We start from the raw sequence: 16385 nt of genomic DNA, 5'->3' as shown, positions 1-16385 counted from the left end.
TTAACAAAACTCCAACTGTTCTTGTACATGCTTCTCAAGGAAATTGCTTCTACCACCCCACCTTCCCTGAATATTGAGCTTTTAATTTCTTAAAACCAAAGGTTAGAGTTGTGAGGTAAATGGCGGGGTCTACACAAACACTTCTTCTGTGCAGCCTACCCCAAGCCCCCAGTTTTTGTGGAAAGTGTTCTTTAACTCAGACTATCCATTTGACCCATGTTATCCCCACAAAAAGGAGGAGAAAAAATGGAGAGGGGTCTGCGTGTAAAATTCCAAAATCCTCAACAAGAAAAGGAAGTCATTACTCAAATATCAGATTGAGACAGAGAAATTCAAGGACTCATAAGAGGAGCAAACTGAAAATTGGAAAAAAATTTTCTAAGAAAATTGAACTGAAGACAAGAGGACAATTCAGCAATATTGCTGCTGAATTACATCTTCTTGCATCCTTATTACCTACCCTTCAGTCAAACTTTTTTGCTTGTATATGAATTTCCTGGGGCTTTTTTTCTTTATGTCTTGCAGATTACTGTTGAGTGGTTCTTTCCTTGACAGTCAAACTTTTCCTAGTCTGTAGTTAAGTATATATTCTAGGTTTGGTTTAGACTTCATTAACTTGTGATAAGATGGTTGGCATTAAGTATAGGGACTGGACTTCAGTGGTGTTCCCTTTCATAACAGAAAATCATGAGAGTCAGAAGTCCTACTCAGTGTGCTGTGTTTTTGCCATTGAATGATTGTTTCCAATGTGGTAGAACTATTTTATGAGAAAATTGTTGATGCTCTGTTTAAAACCTACTGGTACTTTTGTTAATACATCTTTCTTTTCAGCTACCTTAGAGAATTCGGAATATGACAGCCCTTCCCTGATGGTTCCTGATCAAATTTCAGAAGCAGAATGGATTGCTGGTCCTAACATGAATTGGGTAACATCATAATCTGTTTTGACTTTCTAATACTATGCATATGCATAACATGCTTCTCAGTAAGATCAGCCTTACTCTTCTGTAGGACACCAGTATTCTGTGTCTGCAGAATTACTGAAACTGGTTAGAAAGTCTCTTGGACATGTCTGTGGAGCTGTGGTATGGTTCTGTGCTTCTATGGGTTTGTGGCAGATGATCCAGTCAACTTTGGTCTTTAAACAGGACTAGCTGTGAAAAGACAAGCAACAAGGAATATAATGCTCAACTTGCTTGATCTTGTAGATCTGCTAACTGAGAGTGCTTCTTTTTCTAGACTCAGAAAGACTTTGAAGAATCTGTGCAACTCTGTGAAGCATTAGCACTAGAAAAGGTAGATCTGTTCTGAATTTTCTAGAAATAAGGCTGACATTGCAGCAACAGCTTCTAAAAGTTTCTTGTGCTGCTTCTTCAGGATATTGCTGTAAATGAGGTCAACGTCCTGCAAGCTAACTTCAATAACCTTGTGCTGGAAAATGAGCAGTTGAAATCAGAAATAAATGAAATTAAAGAGAAACTGAAGGAAAAAACAGAAATAGATGAATTCGAAGCACTGGAAAAGCAAACACAAAAAGATCATGAGGTAAGGCATTGAAATAGAGATATGAATTGTTTATGCTCAAATACTTTCTAGAGTTTATTCAGTTTATTCAACATTCAGCCTTGGATGTTGATTCACAAACAGATGGTGTTATAAGCTCCATTCAGCAACAGAATAAATAAACCCAGGTCTTAAACTGGATTTACTTGGAGTGTAGAATTCAGACAAATTTTTGGAGAGTTCCATACTGAAGCCTGGTTAAACATGTATTTGTGTGTATATATGTACCTATGTTATTTTTGTAAATGTGTGATCTGAATTTCAGTCTAGACTTCTGAGGCAGTTGTTTTGCTGCTTAAATACATTTTAGAACTGGTTTGAAGTTAAAATATGGTTGCTAAACCATATTTCCTATATTTCTTGTGTGAAATGTCTTGTCTTACAACCCAAGATAGTCCATGGATTACCAAAAGTCAGAGCTATGTGAGCATTAACTTTTAACATATTTTTTACCTTAGTCATAAAATTATTTTAAAATAATAGGAAAAACAGTAATGTCTGGAAAATCAAAACATTGTATTTTGTGCCAGGAAGTCACAAAAAAAAGTGAAGTTATGTACTGGATAACTTAGAATATAGGAAATGTTGACTTCTAGTTCTTTTCACCTCTTTGTGTGGTTACTGGAGATGTTCCTTGTTAGTCCAAATGCTTATGCTCCGATTCTGTAGTCTAAAATACTTACTACTTGTATTAGGTTCTACCTGCCTAAAGGCTAGACTGTGAAATAAATTATGGTTAAAAAAACCCCAAAAAAACAAAAGCAGCAACTTGAGGTATTGAAACATGGATGTATTATTCCATTTCTTTCCTGATACCTTTGCTGGACATTACTCATGCACATTAGTCTATGTAATACTCTCTGATCATGACACTAATGTTGAAGTTTGTTACATCCTTTTGCATTGCTATTTCAGGTTACAATTTAACAATATCACTGCTTGTTTGCATTGTGTTCCCTACAATGGTTTATGGATCTTAAAGAAAATTGATCTATAAAATATTATCATTTAGCTTGTGTTTAAGATTCTTTTTAGAAGATGATTTGTATGCTAGACTGAATGTGCTATCTTCCATGTTTAACAAATCCTAAATTACAGTTTTCCCCTGCAAAGCTTTTGGGTATCTAATAACAGATGCAATGTCTGAAGTAGTTTCCATTGCAAGCATTGCTTTTTGAATTATTTGTTTTCAGATATCTGAAGACAGTCCATAAAATGTAAGCATTTATTGATATCCATGTAGCAGATTAATTACAGCAACACTGAAAGGTCACATACTTCACCAAATATTAGATCAAATATATCAGTTTACACAGGTAAACTACATTGGAATACTCACAGGAGAGTGCTTGTTTTAAAGCCTTTCACTGATCTTAAACTTGCAGATTGGATTTTCTTACCTTTGCTTGTGACTATACATAAGTACTTGTAGATGAGTGCTTATTGTAAAACTTTTCTCACAAAGACCAAAAGAAAGAAATTGAAAAAGCTCCTATCTGGTCGTCTACTTGTGACTTCTTTAAGAGAATGCCACTGACTGTGTTCATGGCTTGTTTCACTTCTCATTCCTGTTAGTGAATAGATTAAATCATAAATATCTGCACTGTGTCATAAAAAGCTGCTTAACATGACTAGAATTTGAAGTATCTTATCTGTACAATTTCTGCATTAATTGCTTTGATCACATTGCTCTTGCTTGTCAAACTATTGCAGATTAAATTGTACTTGAATCCTTCCTAATTACTGGGAAGCTAAACCAGAGCTTTGCATCTCATCTCTCCATTTTGAAAGGATACATAGCATCGTGCTTTGTAGCTGTTTAAGTAGACGTGTGAGTATGTACACGGTTTGCCCACTAATAAAAAAGAAAACAGAAGATAGACCTGGCTTGTTTTTATGGTGTTGGCAACTAAAACTACGGTGTGGGTGCTTTCTAACATCCTCTGCAATTTTGCTTTAATTTGCTCCACAGATTCAACTAATGCATGAAATTACCAACTTAAAGAATCTTGTTTCAAATGCTGAAGTGTACAATGAGGAACTTAAGGTGAGCCTCTCCATGAATTTGCAGGTAGTAAGACTTGTATGAAATGTGCCTGGTCTGTTTAGCTCGAAATACCGCATCTGCTGAGGACAAGCTGGACATCATTGGGCTCTGGTTAATCTGACCAGCTATAAGGAGGATATCTCTAAAAATCATGAATGCTTTCCATGTAGGTTTTGATAAATTCTAACCTGAAAAACCAAACTGAGCACTAGAAGCTTCTTTCCCCCTTTTTTTTTCTCCCCATCTTTTAGGCAGAAATAAATTCTAAACTGGAACAGCTGAAAGAGAAGGAGAACAAAATAAAAATACTACAGAATCGTGTAGAAGAATTACAAAAAGCAAGAGTGGAACAAAAGGAGACATCTTTCTCAGTGGTAAACTTGAGTTTTCTAGTGGATTGAGAGATTACTTTGGTTTTCCTGAGTTGAATTAAGTTTAGGTATAACCTGGGTATGATAAGCATCTGCTTCCCCAGAGATGTGTTAGGATATTTTGTTTTACAAAGCTTAAAATGCTAATTACTACATATCATACAGCAGTACTCTGGGGAAGTCAAGCTATGGGAAACACTGTTCTTTATCCCATCTCTCAAACAGCCTGCTACTCTTCCTCTTAATGTAAACTTACTGAGTTTTCTAAGCCTGCATTTACGTTTCAACCACAGTAAAATGAACACCTTTGCTTTATGATAGCTATATAGTTTTTTACTTCTTTGAGTATTGTCTTTTTCAGGGAGATTCTGATAAACTAATTGAGGAAATTCAGCAGCTGAACAAATCCCTCTTAGACAGTGAAGCTGTAGCCTTGGATGCCAAAAAGGAATCTGCTTTTCTCAGAAGTGAAAATTTGGAGTTGAAGGAGAAGATGGCAAGTACTTGTTGAACTGCATTTATAGCTGTAGCAAATGCTTCCAGACTAGTGAAGAAGGCCACCAGTGTGGTGGAACACTAGTTAGTAGCTTTCTCCAAATACTTGAAGTAATAGTTTTATTATGCAATTTGTGGAAAATGGGTCTTCAGGAAAGAGATAAAAAGAAAGTAAAGGCTTTTTCCACAGGAATGGGTGGTTAGTTTTAGGTTTGCCAGGAGAGAGAGTGAGCAAAGAAACAGTCTTTAAGGCATTATTAGGACATAAGACTTCAGACCTAATTTTACCAGAGAACACAGAAGAGTAAGAGAGGTGAACTCAGAAGTGGTATGGAGCTTACTTTGAGCTTTGAAAGAGTAAAGACAAAATACAGCAGCAGTTATGGCCCTGACCTCTAAGGTATGTTTTGTTACAGGATTCTGACAGGAATGCAGTTGTTAAATTCTGCCTTATTCTGCCATATTTATCAAGGTCAAAGCTGGTCAGAGTGACAACAGAAAATGTACCAGATGCATTATTTAAATGTCAAGCACAAAGACTTTTATTTTGTGTGTGACTTGCATGTTGTATTGTTTTCCTGAAGAATGAACTCTTAAATAACCACAACCAAATGCAAAAGGATGTTCAATTATACCAAAGCCAAATAGAAGCGGGAAAAAGCAGTTACAGAAAAATGCAAGCTGACTTGCAGAGAGAGCTGCAGTCTTTATTTCAAGAAAACACAAGACTGACTTCGCTCATGGAGGGTAAAGTTCCAAAAGGTACTGTTCCATGTGGTGCCTTTTCCCTGCTCCCCCTCTCCTCCCTTTTCCCTGTAATGGTGGGAGGATAGGCAAGGCTTTGGCTCTTGTCTTCCTCAATACTTGGAGACTCTGTCAGTATAAATATACTGGGGTATCTGGTATTGTGGGCATGGAGTAACTACTTGAGCGCTTCCTTGAACTTTTTGGAAGACTTCAGTTTACAGATGGGTTTGTATTTTGCACAGTCAAGTTAATTGAGGTTGTTGGAGAGAATCTAAAATAAACTGGATATCAACCAAACAAGTGCTGACAGAATTCAGACCAGGAGCTTAGTCTTTTAATTATTGGCCACAGTAAAATATACTTTTCTGGAATTATAACGATATGACATCCATATACATTATAAGTCTTCTGCTTAATTTAAAACATGCTTTTTTCTCTTGCATTTGCTAATTAGTCTAAACTTAATTCTCTAGATTTGCTCTCTCATGTGGAGCTGGAAAAAAAGGCTGCTGACTTAAAAGGAGAACTAGAAAATGCTTTGAAAGAGAATGCACTCCTACAAAAACAAGTAAATGAGCTATCAGAATTTCAGTCTCTACCAAATACTGTTGAGATGCAGAAGAAAGAGGTAAAACAAAATCTAACCTTTTTTTTTGGTTTTGTATTGTACTTCACTGGTAATGTACTAATGGAGGCCTATTGGATATGAAGTTTTAAAGCCAAAAGTTGTCATAAGTCAACCTGAGATTTTACAGTTAAGTTTGTTAAATTGTTGCTTCTCAGATATTTCATATTTGTAGCTAGGAGTAAGTTTAAGATCATATTTTTAGTCACTGTCTACTATAATTGATCATGATTTTCTAGTCCAACCATTTGCATGTTTATTTGCTATGGTCACCATTGATACCTGAATGTATAGTCATAATGGTGTTTCATCCTGGACACTATTCTAAAACTGGGGTTTTTTGTCTAATTGGGCAAAGAGAAAATGTCAAGATCTCTTAGCAAAAATTCTGCTTGAGAAGTGAGAGATTTACCTTGCAAATTCTGGAAAACTTGTTAGGAAACTTTTTTATTTCCTGGCAGGTAAGGGCTTAGTAGACTAAGTATGCTGTATATGTTTTAAAGGGTTTGTTTGCAAACACTTTCTAACTTTCTTTGTCCTAAGAATCCCTTGCTACTAAGCATGTGCAGGTGAAAATTATTCAGGGGAAGTAATCTACAAACTCATTAATGCTTTGCAAAAAGTTCCAAACCCTCAAGGGGCCTACTTCCACTAACCAGCAAAGCATAATTAGATGTTAACAACTTCATCTCTGTATCATGAAGAAAGTATTGATACATGTAAATATTCCGTTTAGGAGTCCAATCTTAGCTCAAACATAGGAAATGGGAAGTATTGAAGAATATCTGAAGAGTTAGAAGAGACTTTTCAAGACTTGGGAAAGGGCTTGACTGTCTTTCTTGTCTTTCAAAGATCCTTTGCTAGACAGTTCCCTCCCAACAAAGTAAAACCCAATGTATTGTGGTGTATGTTTGCCTGTACTTTATTTCCTGTATCTTCACATGTACCTGTTTTTTATTAGGTAGGTATGACAAATACTGATTTAGAAAACACTCTATATTGTTTTTCTGTTGGCAGATTCTTGAAAAATGTGAGGAGTTACGCTTATTAAAATTGGAAAATGAAAAGTTGCTTTCTGAAGTAGCTGATAATGAAATGAGACTTAAACACATGACTGAAGAAATTGAAAAATCAAAAGACAATCTAGCAGATGCACAACTGAAATATGTGAAGTCTGATCAGCAATATGTAGCAGTTAAACAGCTCCATGAAGAAATAGAACAAAAATACATAGCTGCATCAGAAACCAATGAACAAATGAAGCTCCAAATAGAATGTCTGCTGAAAGAAGCACAAGAGTCTAAAACAACTTTGGATGAAGTGAAATTAGAGGTCAGTGTCAGCTTGTTCCTTTTTACATATGAGACTTGAGGAATTAATTCATAGTGTTAAAAAAAAAAAAAGAGGTTTTGGAGAAATATTCTTAAAAGGTATAAATGACAATATCACTGACTTCCTCTGGCATGAGTGGATATTACTTATTCTGTGCCAGGGGTATAATGCTGAAGGATTATGCAGCTCTGTCCTCCACACAGCTCAATGGTCTCTTTTTGCAGGTAAAGAAATACATGTTGCTCCAGGTTCTCATTCTGTATTCAACCTTTTAATTCTTCTTTTCCTGTTCTTAAGTAATATCTTTATTACGTAATTTTTTTTTCCCATCAATGCTGCTCACACCTACTCTATACAAAGTCATAGAAACAAAGTTTCCTCATTAGGAACTGGAGACCTTTCAGAACAGAAGTTCATTCAAACTAGAGAGTATAGCCACAGAAATTTACCTTTAGAAAGGAAAAATAAATATTAAAATATTTAAGAAGAAAAGGAAGTTAAAGATACATATTTTTGACAAAGCTTTGGGCACTGCTATGGTTGTCATATTCCAGCTATGGTTTTGATAACTGCTAATCTATGCTACAGTTTCATGTTAATGCTGTGTTTTAGTAAGACTTTTGCTGCTAAGGAGCAATCACAGGACAGTTCCATAAACAAATGCTTATTTAATGTGGGCAAGAGTATAAGCAGTGACTTAAAGAGAAATTACAAACTTGCTAGCTAGCATCTCTTATCCTTCCTAAGCTCATAAAAGGATCTGTGAGAACACGTACACATAATGGGGTTCTGCATTACAATGAAAGTGTCTGGTCTTTTCCTTTGCAACCTAAAGCTCTCCAGCAAAATGAAAGAACTGGAAGAAAAAACAGCAGAGCAAAAACAACTTCTTGAGCTAAGAGAAAATCTTATTCAAACTCAGCAGAAGTTAAATGAAATGGAGCAATTAAAAGAGCAAGAAAGGATTAGTGAATTGAGACTGGAGACCAAGGATTCAGAGGTCCAGGCAGTCTTGCAGCAGCTTGCTGAATGTCAGGAAGAAATAAAAACTTTAACCCAGCAAAGAGATGACCTGAAGCAAAAAGGGGAGTCTCTCCAAGCTGAGACAGAGCAACTCAGAGAGGATATAAAGGACACTGTTTCAATGGTAGGAATTTTGCATTTTTAGCAATAGATCATACATATTAAGAAGAAGCTTATAATTTTAATAAGGTATATTAAAATGTATAGGATTGGGAGTTTGTGTGGTTGTTTTTAATCAAGGAATGCTTACTAACATTACAAAATATTTGTTTTTTCTTTGTAAATTTTCTTTGTACAATTTTCTCTTATATTCTTAAGAACATCTTGGCACAAGAAGATCTGAGAAATACACAAAATTCTCTGAAGGAATCTCAGAATACTGTCAAGAAGTTGGAAAAAAGTATTTCTGAAAAAGAATCTCAGATTCTGAGTGTTGAAGAGGCACGAGGGAAAACCATTAAAGAACTCCAAATACGGGTAAAACTTTATGCGATAATTACAAGAAGCCCAGTTAATCTTCTTGTAGTCTCTTCTGCATGTCTTTCTAGGCTCTTCGTAGCAAGTGGGCAAGAAAATAGTACTGCCTAATCCAAGTCTTTACCAGCTGCTGCTGTTTCTGGAGAGCTTCAAGATGTAATGTGCACTCTAATAAACCTCTGCTTAACTAGTGTGCCCCATGGTTATGGATTTGAGTGGTGGCATTGGATGGAGAAATGGAAGAGGAGATAAGGGTTACTTAAGTGTAGAAATGAGGCTAATGGTTTGTAACAGTCCCAATGAGAAGTGCAACACATGATTGTCAATGGCAGCTCACATCCCAACATACAGAAGGCTGCTGAAATGGTTTTTGTGCCTATTTATTCAATAATTGGCAAAGAAGGGTGCTGAGAATATCGTCTGGTGCTCCCCTGGCACAGTTAATCTGGTGGGAGAATCCACAGTACAGGAGATGGGATTTTTGTTGAAGGGTGTTAGCTACCTGTAAGTCAATGGTGGTGGATTCAGAATTTGCATGCTTTGGAACAGACGCATAAAACATAATCTAGTAGGTTGATTCTTTGGCTTCTTCCTTTCAGACATTTTCTAGATAAAAATCTGGCAAATATTACAGAAGATACTACCAAACAGAATTTAAACAAAACATGTGGTAAAGGCCTAAGACTTGGTTTTGGAGCTCTTCTACTTTGGTTAAAGTGATTTGATGTTAAAAATACTGGAGGAGAGTGAATCAGACAAAGCTTTGGCATTTAATTTTGTTTTGAATTGATGGAAATGCTGTCCTTCACATATTTTTTAAACAGATCTCAGAAATGACAGAAGAAATGAAAATCATCACATCAGAGAGAGATCGGCTTGCTGAGGAAAAATCCAAAAGTAACAGCTGTAGAGAGAGTGATCAGCTTCAGGTGCAAAAGGAACAAATCATTTTCCTTACCCAAGAGAACCATTCATTGCAGGAGAAGCTGGAGATTTTACTTTTGAAAAAAGAAGAGTTTGGGGAAGGAACTCTGGTAATGATGCAAAAGCTGTAATGGAAAGCTTGCTTATTTAAACTTTCACTTGAGTGAAATAATTGCAAAAGACACTGCAGAAAAGGGCATGGTACTTGACTGTACCTCATTAAGTTTATTATGTACCTCCAAGTTTATTGTGGTTTACCTGAGATATATCCCAGCCATATTGGTTTATATATATATATAGACATCTAGTAGGAGAATGACTGACTGTAAATAGAATATTAACTTGATAGAGGATAGTAATGATCTGTACTGATCAGCACAAGAATGTTCTATAATTAAGTAGCTGAAGGTAAACATTACTCATCTAGAAAGGGTGGTTCTGCTTTTTTAAAGCATAGGAAGAATTGACTTTTTTCCTGGCAGCGAAAGGGACATCACAACCAACACTTCCTGTAACTGGATGTGCTGATTACACCTCTGTGTGTGTGTTTACAGCAGTGCCCCTGTTTGTAGTACATAATCAACCTGTCAAAGGTGTCAGATAAGCTTCTCCTAAAGCTACTTCCTGAATGTGTTGACTTGCATCTCTTACAAAATAGATACCACAGATGCAAGGACAATCCATGGAGCAAGAGTTGTTTCTTCTGAGAGAAGAGCTGAGCCAGGCACAAAGGAAATTGCATGAAATGGAGGAAGCACAGGCCAATGAATATCAAGGAGAATCTGAAAAAATGGAGAGAACAGATGTTATTCCAAAACCACATGACTATGAGGAAGTGAGCACCCAGACAGAGAGAGATGATGTTGATGATGGTTTTAAAAAGCAACTGGAGAATCTCCAGAATGAGAGAGACCAGCTAAGAGAAACTATACAGGAGACAATTAGCAAGGTAATAAAAGCAGTCCTCTTCCTGGAGGAGGACAGCTTTAGTGGATTTCTCCCTTAGATTTTGGAAGTGTTGCTCAAGTGTTAATGTACTTTAATTGTGTCCAAAGAACTCACAGATGCAGGAGGAGTTGAGATGTACTCGTGAATCTCTTGGACAACACCAGGAGACTATCGTGGAGCTGAAAGGAAGCATTTCAGAGAAAGAAAATCAGCTCTCGAAGGCACAAGAGGCATTGAAGGAAAAAACTGATGAACTGCAGCAGAAGGTCAGAAGCAGTTTTGTCAAGGAAAGCAGGAGTTCAGTCGGGTTTGGCAGCCCATGTCTTCTGCAAACTTCAGTTTGTAGGGCTCCAGTAAATGTGATAAAGAAACCTATGCTTTATAACTAAGTATGTCTTGCTGCTGAACGACTGAATGTTGTTTGGAATCAACAATGCACTTTGACCTCTGTGCGTTTTCCAGTCTTGAACTTTTTTCCTTCTAATAATGTAACTGTAATGTAATAATGTAGCTGTGCCATTCTAAAGATCCTTGAGCAACTTTAAGACAGCTCATTTTTTAATTTGTTGCACTACTATAAATTTGTTCTCTACTTATTATTTTCATGTCTGAAGCCAGTGTGGATTTTAGGCTTCATTTTAGCAAACAGTAATGTCTCTTATCTACTGTGGATACAGCAATTGAGGCATTTTTATGGATTTAGAATGCCTTGCATGTTTTTCCATGTTTACTCTGACCTATCACTGAGGCAGAAGCACTGACATTTGATTGGCTTTTAGGCAAAGTCGTTACATCTCTTTTTAATTACTATACCAGGAAACCATTGGGGATGTCTTCCTCAAAACAATCCATTCACAACAACCCACGTGTACAGACAGTGCTTCTGAGTGATGATCCAATAACACTCTTCAACACAAACCTGATTGCTGGGACAAGAAAATTTAGGAACTCTAGAATGTTACTGGTTTTTTTCTCCAAAGCATCAAATTCTTTTTGCCCATGCAAGAGGTGATTACAAATATCAATGCTGGTTTTGATTTGTTCTTTCCAGCTCACTGAAGTCACTGAAAACCTGACTCGTGTCTCAGCTGAGTATGGCAAGCTACTGGCAGAAAAGGAACAAACTGAAAGAGCAGTGAATGAGCAAGTGTGTCAGCAGCTGGAGAGAATCACTTCACTTAACAAGGAGAAAGATGAGCTACAGCACATGGTAGAGACATATAAAGAAAGGGAAGAACATTTGTTAAAGGTTCAGAGGCGGTCACAGATTTTGGAGGACAGCCTAACAAGCAAGGTGAGGGCTTTTGGTGTTTAGTCACTATTTTGTATTCTGATGTTTTATTCCTGATGTGCCAAACTTTTGCTCAACACAAATCTTACTTAATTTTTAATTCTCAGCACATCATTTTTATGGTTGGTAAATGAACATGGGCGAAGGATTTTGTCTAAGTTTCTTTATTGATGTTTATTAATAACATCCTAAACCTTTCTCAGCTTTGTAACCCATTGGATTTGTTCAACTCTGGAATGAACGTCAATTTATCAAATGAGTGCAGGTTTAATTTAATAATCAGTACTTGAACTGGGATTCCAGCTTTGTAAAAGGCACTCTGTAGACAGCATGAACTTAACTGTGTTTTGAATCCTTGATGCTTTTCACACTTTCTGAATAACAGGTTTGGATTGGAAGCTTTTCTACTTTGGTTAAAGTGGTTGGATGTTAAAAACACTGTAGGAGGATGAATTAGACAAAACTTTGGCATTTAATTTTGTTTTGAATTGATGGAAATGCTGTCCTTCACATATTTTTTTAAACAGATCTCAGAAATGACAGAAGAAATGAAAATCATCACATCAGAGAGAGATCGGCTTGCTGAGGAAAAATCCAAAAGTAACAGCTGTAGAGAGAGTGATCAGCTTCAGGTGCAAAAGGAACAAATCATTTTCCTTACCCAAGAGAACCATTCATTGCAGGAGAAGCTGGAGATTTTACTTTTGAAAAAAGAAGAGTTTGGGGAAGGAACTCTGGTAATGATGCAAAAGCTGTAATGGAAAGCTTGCTTATTTAAACTTTCACTTGAGTGAAATAATTGCAAAAGACACTGCAGAAAAGTTGTGTTACTTGACTGTCGACCATTAAACAGCAGATTTATTGTGTACTTGAGATATAGGCCACCCATATTGTTACATAAGGATATCTAGTATCAGGATATGACAAATGTTCTTCTCTAAGGAAAACACTGATGTGATAGAGGATGGTGATGTTCTGCAGTGATCTGTACCTGAATGTGGTTTTTATAATTAAGTAGCTGAAGGTAAACATTGCTCATCTGGAAAGGGTAATTCTGCTTTTTTAAAGTATACGTAGAACTGACTTTTTTTCCTGGCAGTGAAAGGGAAATTGCAAGTAACACCTTCTGTAAATGCATGTGCTGATTGCACTTGTGTGTGTGTGTATATATATATATAAAGATATGTATATATACACTTCAAAAGAAAAGTAAAGCATGTGCATCTATTTTAATATTGAAGGGGCAGTAAAGAAATTTCAAGTAAATAACTGTCTCGGCCTACCTAGCATTATGTACTGCTGATACTAGAAATACAGATAAGGTCTCTAGTTTTGAGATGGGAGGGGTTTGTTGTTGGGCTTTTTTGTTCTTGTTCCCCTCCATGCTTAAGCTAAGACAGTGAAATTCAGCTTCTGTAACTTCTAAAAGAAGTTCTGGCTTCAAGTTTTATTTTTACATGTCCCTTTTTTCAAGAAACTTGAATTGCATGTGGAATTTGGTCAAATTTTAATGGTCTAAAAAATTGCAAAGCTCTCTAAAGCAGTGCCCTGTTTGTTGTACATAATCAACCTATCAAAGGTGTCAGATAAACTTCTCCTAAAGCTACTTCCTGAATGTGTTGACTTGCATCTCTTACAAAATAGATACCACAGATGCAAGGACAATCCATGGAGCAAGAGTTGTTTCTTCTGAGAGAAGAGCTGAGCCAGGCACAAAGGAAATTGCATGAAATGGAGGAAGCACAGGCCAATGAATATCAAGGAGAATCTGAAAAAATGGAGAGAACAGATGTTATTCCAAAACCACATGACTATGAGGAAGTGAGCACCCAGACAGAGAGAGATGATGTTGATGATGGTTTTAAAAAGCAACTGGAGAATCTCCAGAATGAGAGAGACCAGCTAAGAGAAACTATACAGGAGACAATTAGCAAGGTAATAAAAGCAGTCCTCTTCCTGGAGGAGGACAGCTTTAGTGGATTTCTCCCTTAGATTTTGGAAGTGTTGCTCAGGTGTTAATGTACTTTAATTGTGTCCAAAGAACTCACAGATGCAGGAGGAGTTGAGATGTACTCGTGAATCTCTTGGACAACACCAGGAGACTATCGTGGAGCTGAAAGGAAGCATTTCAGAGAAAGAAAATCAGCTCTCGAAGGCACAAGAGGCATTGAAGGAAAAAACTGATGAACTGCAGCAGAAGGTCAGAAGCAGTTTTGTCAAGGAAAGCAGGAGTTCAGTCGGGTTTGGCAGCCCATGTCTTCTGCAAACTTCAGTTTGTAGGGCTCCAGTAAATGTGATAAAGAAACCTATGCTTTATAACTAAGTATGTCTTGCTGCTGAACGACTGAATGTTGTTTGGAATCAACAATGCACTTTGACCTCTGTGCGTTTTCCAGTCTTGAACTTTTTTCCTTCTAATAATGTAACTGTAATGTAATAATGTAATAATGTAGCTGTGCCATTCTAAAGATCCTTGAGCAACTTTAAGACAGCTTAGCTCATTTTTTAATTTGTTGCACTACTATAAATTTGTTCTCTACTTATTATTTTCATGTCTGAAGCCAGTGTGGATTTTAGGCTTCATTTTAGCAAACAGTAATGTCTCTTATCTACTGTGGATACAGCAATTGAGGCATTTTTATGGATTTAGAATGCCTTGCATGTTTTTCCATGTTTACTCTGACCTATCACTGAGGCAGAAGCACTGACATTTGATTGGCTTTTAGGCAAAGTCGTTACATCTCTTTTTAATTACTATACCAGGAAACCATTGGGGATGTCTTCCTCAAAACAATCCATTCACAACAACCCACGTGTACAGACAGTGCTTCTGAGTGATGATCCAATAACACTCTTCAACACAAACCTGATTGCTGGGACAAGAAAATTTAGGAACTCTAGAATGTTACTGGTTTTTTTCTCCAAAGCATCAAATTCTTTTTGCCCATGCAAGAGGTGATTACAAATATCAATGCTGGTTTTGATTTGTTCTTTCCAGCTCACTGAAGTCACTGAAAACCTGACTCGTGTCTCAGCTGAGTATGGCAAGCTACTGGCAGAAAAGGAACAAACTGAAAGAGCAGTGAATGAGCAAGTGTGTCAGCAGCTGGAGAGAATCACTTCACTTAACAAGGAGAAAGATGAGCTACAGCACATGGTAGAGACATATAAAGAAAGGGAAGAACATTTGTTAAAGGTTCAGAGGCGGTCACAGATTTTGGAGGACAGCCTAACAAGCAAGGTGAGGGCTTTTGGTGTTTAGTCACTATTTTGTATTCTGATGTTTTATTCCTGATGTGCCAAACTTTTGCTCAACACAAATCCTACTTAATTTTTAATTCTCAGCACATCACTTTTATGGTTGGTAAATGAACATGGGCGAAGGATTTTGTCTAAGTTTCTTTATTGATGTTTATTAATAGCACCCTCAACTGGTCTCAGCTTTGTAATGAATGTCACTTTTTCAGATGAGTGCAGGTTTCATGTAATGTAATGTAATAATCAGCAACTGTACCTGTATTCTGACCTTAACTGGCACTGTGTAGACAGTGTGAATTGAAGTGGGTTTTGAATTCTTGGTGCTTTGCACACTCTCTGAATAATAGACGTTGTTTGGAAGTCTTGCACTTAGCTCTTGCCAACTCATTCTTTTTGTAGTCTTTAGTTTTGAGCTTTTCACCTGCCAAATTCTTGCTTTGTAGATCAACGAGTATAATTGTGGATTACTTCAGTTTAGCAGGTATTACTCTTCAGTAAAGGAAATATAAAGATATTGTCCATTTTTTATGCTCATCTTCTATTTATTTCAATTTTCTTGTGATACGGACAGAGGTTGATTGCCTTTTCCTTTGATTCCTCTTGCTTTACAGAAGACGAAAGCTGACTGAAGTAGACTTTTTTGGTTGTCATGCTATTCCTCTTCCTTGTAAATTCTTTTTCTGAGTTTCTAGAACACCAAAATTATTTTTAAACTTTTCTTGCTGGTAGCATGAATTTTAGTATTAAAAATTATGATTTTTGTATTTGACACAACTGATTTGAGTACTTCATAGAGTATAAAGATCACAATCACCAAATTGTGATTTGTGTTTTTCTCCACTATTTTCTGTAGATTCAACAGTTAACTGAGGCACTAAATAGCATATCATGTGAGAAGGACCAGTTATTAGCTGAAAGAACTAGTCACTCTTTCCAACTTAAAGAACAAATCTCATCAGTTAATCAAGAAAAAGATGAGCTACAGAAACTTCTTCAGGATGTCAGGTCTGAGCGGGACCAGCTCAAGACAGAATTGCAAAGAAATGCTGAGATGGTTAGTATTGCAGTTTGCATACCTGAGTTCCTCATAACTTCTCGTCTTGAATAGTACTTAAATATGCATGCTTTTATTTTAGTGTGCTGAAACAAAGGCAAAACTGGAACGTGCTTTAGAACAACTAAAGCAGAGAAACCTGAATAATATGTCTGTTCTGGGAAACCCGGTGGATATTGCAGAGCAGGTGGCTGATGATAGCTTGAAAGAAAAAACCTTGAAAATTAAGG

General features: G+C 36.7%; 1 protein-coding gene across 3 annotated transcripts in view; it reads left to right on the top strand.

The window, feature by feature from the left end:
• The window catches only part of CENPE (centromere protein E), a 38057-nt gene that overhangs the window by 10374 nt on the left and 11298 nt on the right, over positions 1-16385 (top strand). For 2 of the 3 annotated variants that reach the window (XM_032108069.1, XM_032108067.1), the window contains exons 15-35: positions 832-926; positions 1240-1296; positions 1378-1545; positions 3536-3610; positions 3862-3984; positions 4343-4477; positions 5061-5238; positions 5697-5851; positions 6866-7180; positions 8016-8327; positions 8522-8680; positions 9505-9714; positions 10263-10553; positions 10660-10818; positions 11604-11846; positions 12371-12580; positions 13488-13778; positions 13885-14043; positions 14842-15084; positions 15955-16155; positions 16238-16384. In XM_032108069.1, coding sequence (XP_031963960.1) covers positions 832-926; positions 1240-1296; positions 1378-1545; positions 3536-3610; positions 3862-3984; positions 4343-4477; positions 5061-5238; positions 5697-5851; positions 6866-7180; positions 8016-8327; positions 8522-8680; positions 9505-9714; positions 10263-10553; positions 10660-10818; positions 11604-11846; positions 12371-12580; positions 13488-13778; positions 13885-14043; positions 14842-15084; positions 15955-16155; positions 16238-16384 — 3926 coding nt within the window. The remainder of the gene's footprint in view (positions 1-831; positions 927-1239; positions 1297-1377; positions 1546-3535; positions 3611-3861; positions 3985-4342; positions 4478-5060; positions 5239-5696; positions 5852-6865; positions 7181-8015; positions 8328-8521; positions 8681-9504; positions 9715-10262; positions 10554-10659; positions 10819-11603; positions 11847-12370; positions 12581-13487; positions 13779-13884; positions 14044-14841; positions 15085-15954; positions 16156-16237; position 16385) is intronic. The other variant, XM_032108070.1, reaches the window with a different exon arrangement.

The sequence above is a fragment of the Corvus moneduloides genome, chromosome 5, assembly GCF_009650955.1.
Source record: "Corvus moneduloides isolate bCorMon1 chromosome 5, bCorMon1.pri, whole genome shotgun sequence".
Classification (NCBI taxonomy): Eukaryota; Metazoa; Chordata; class Aves; order Passeriformes; family Corvidae; genus Corvus; species Corvus moneduloides.
Note: the sequence above shows the minus strand (reverse complement) of the source record. Positions and strands in the feature narration are given on the sequence as shown.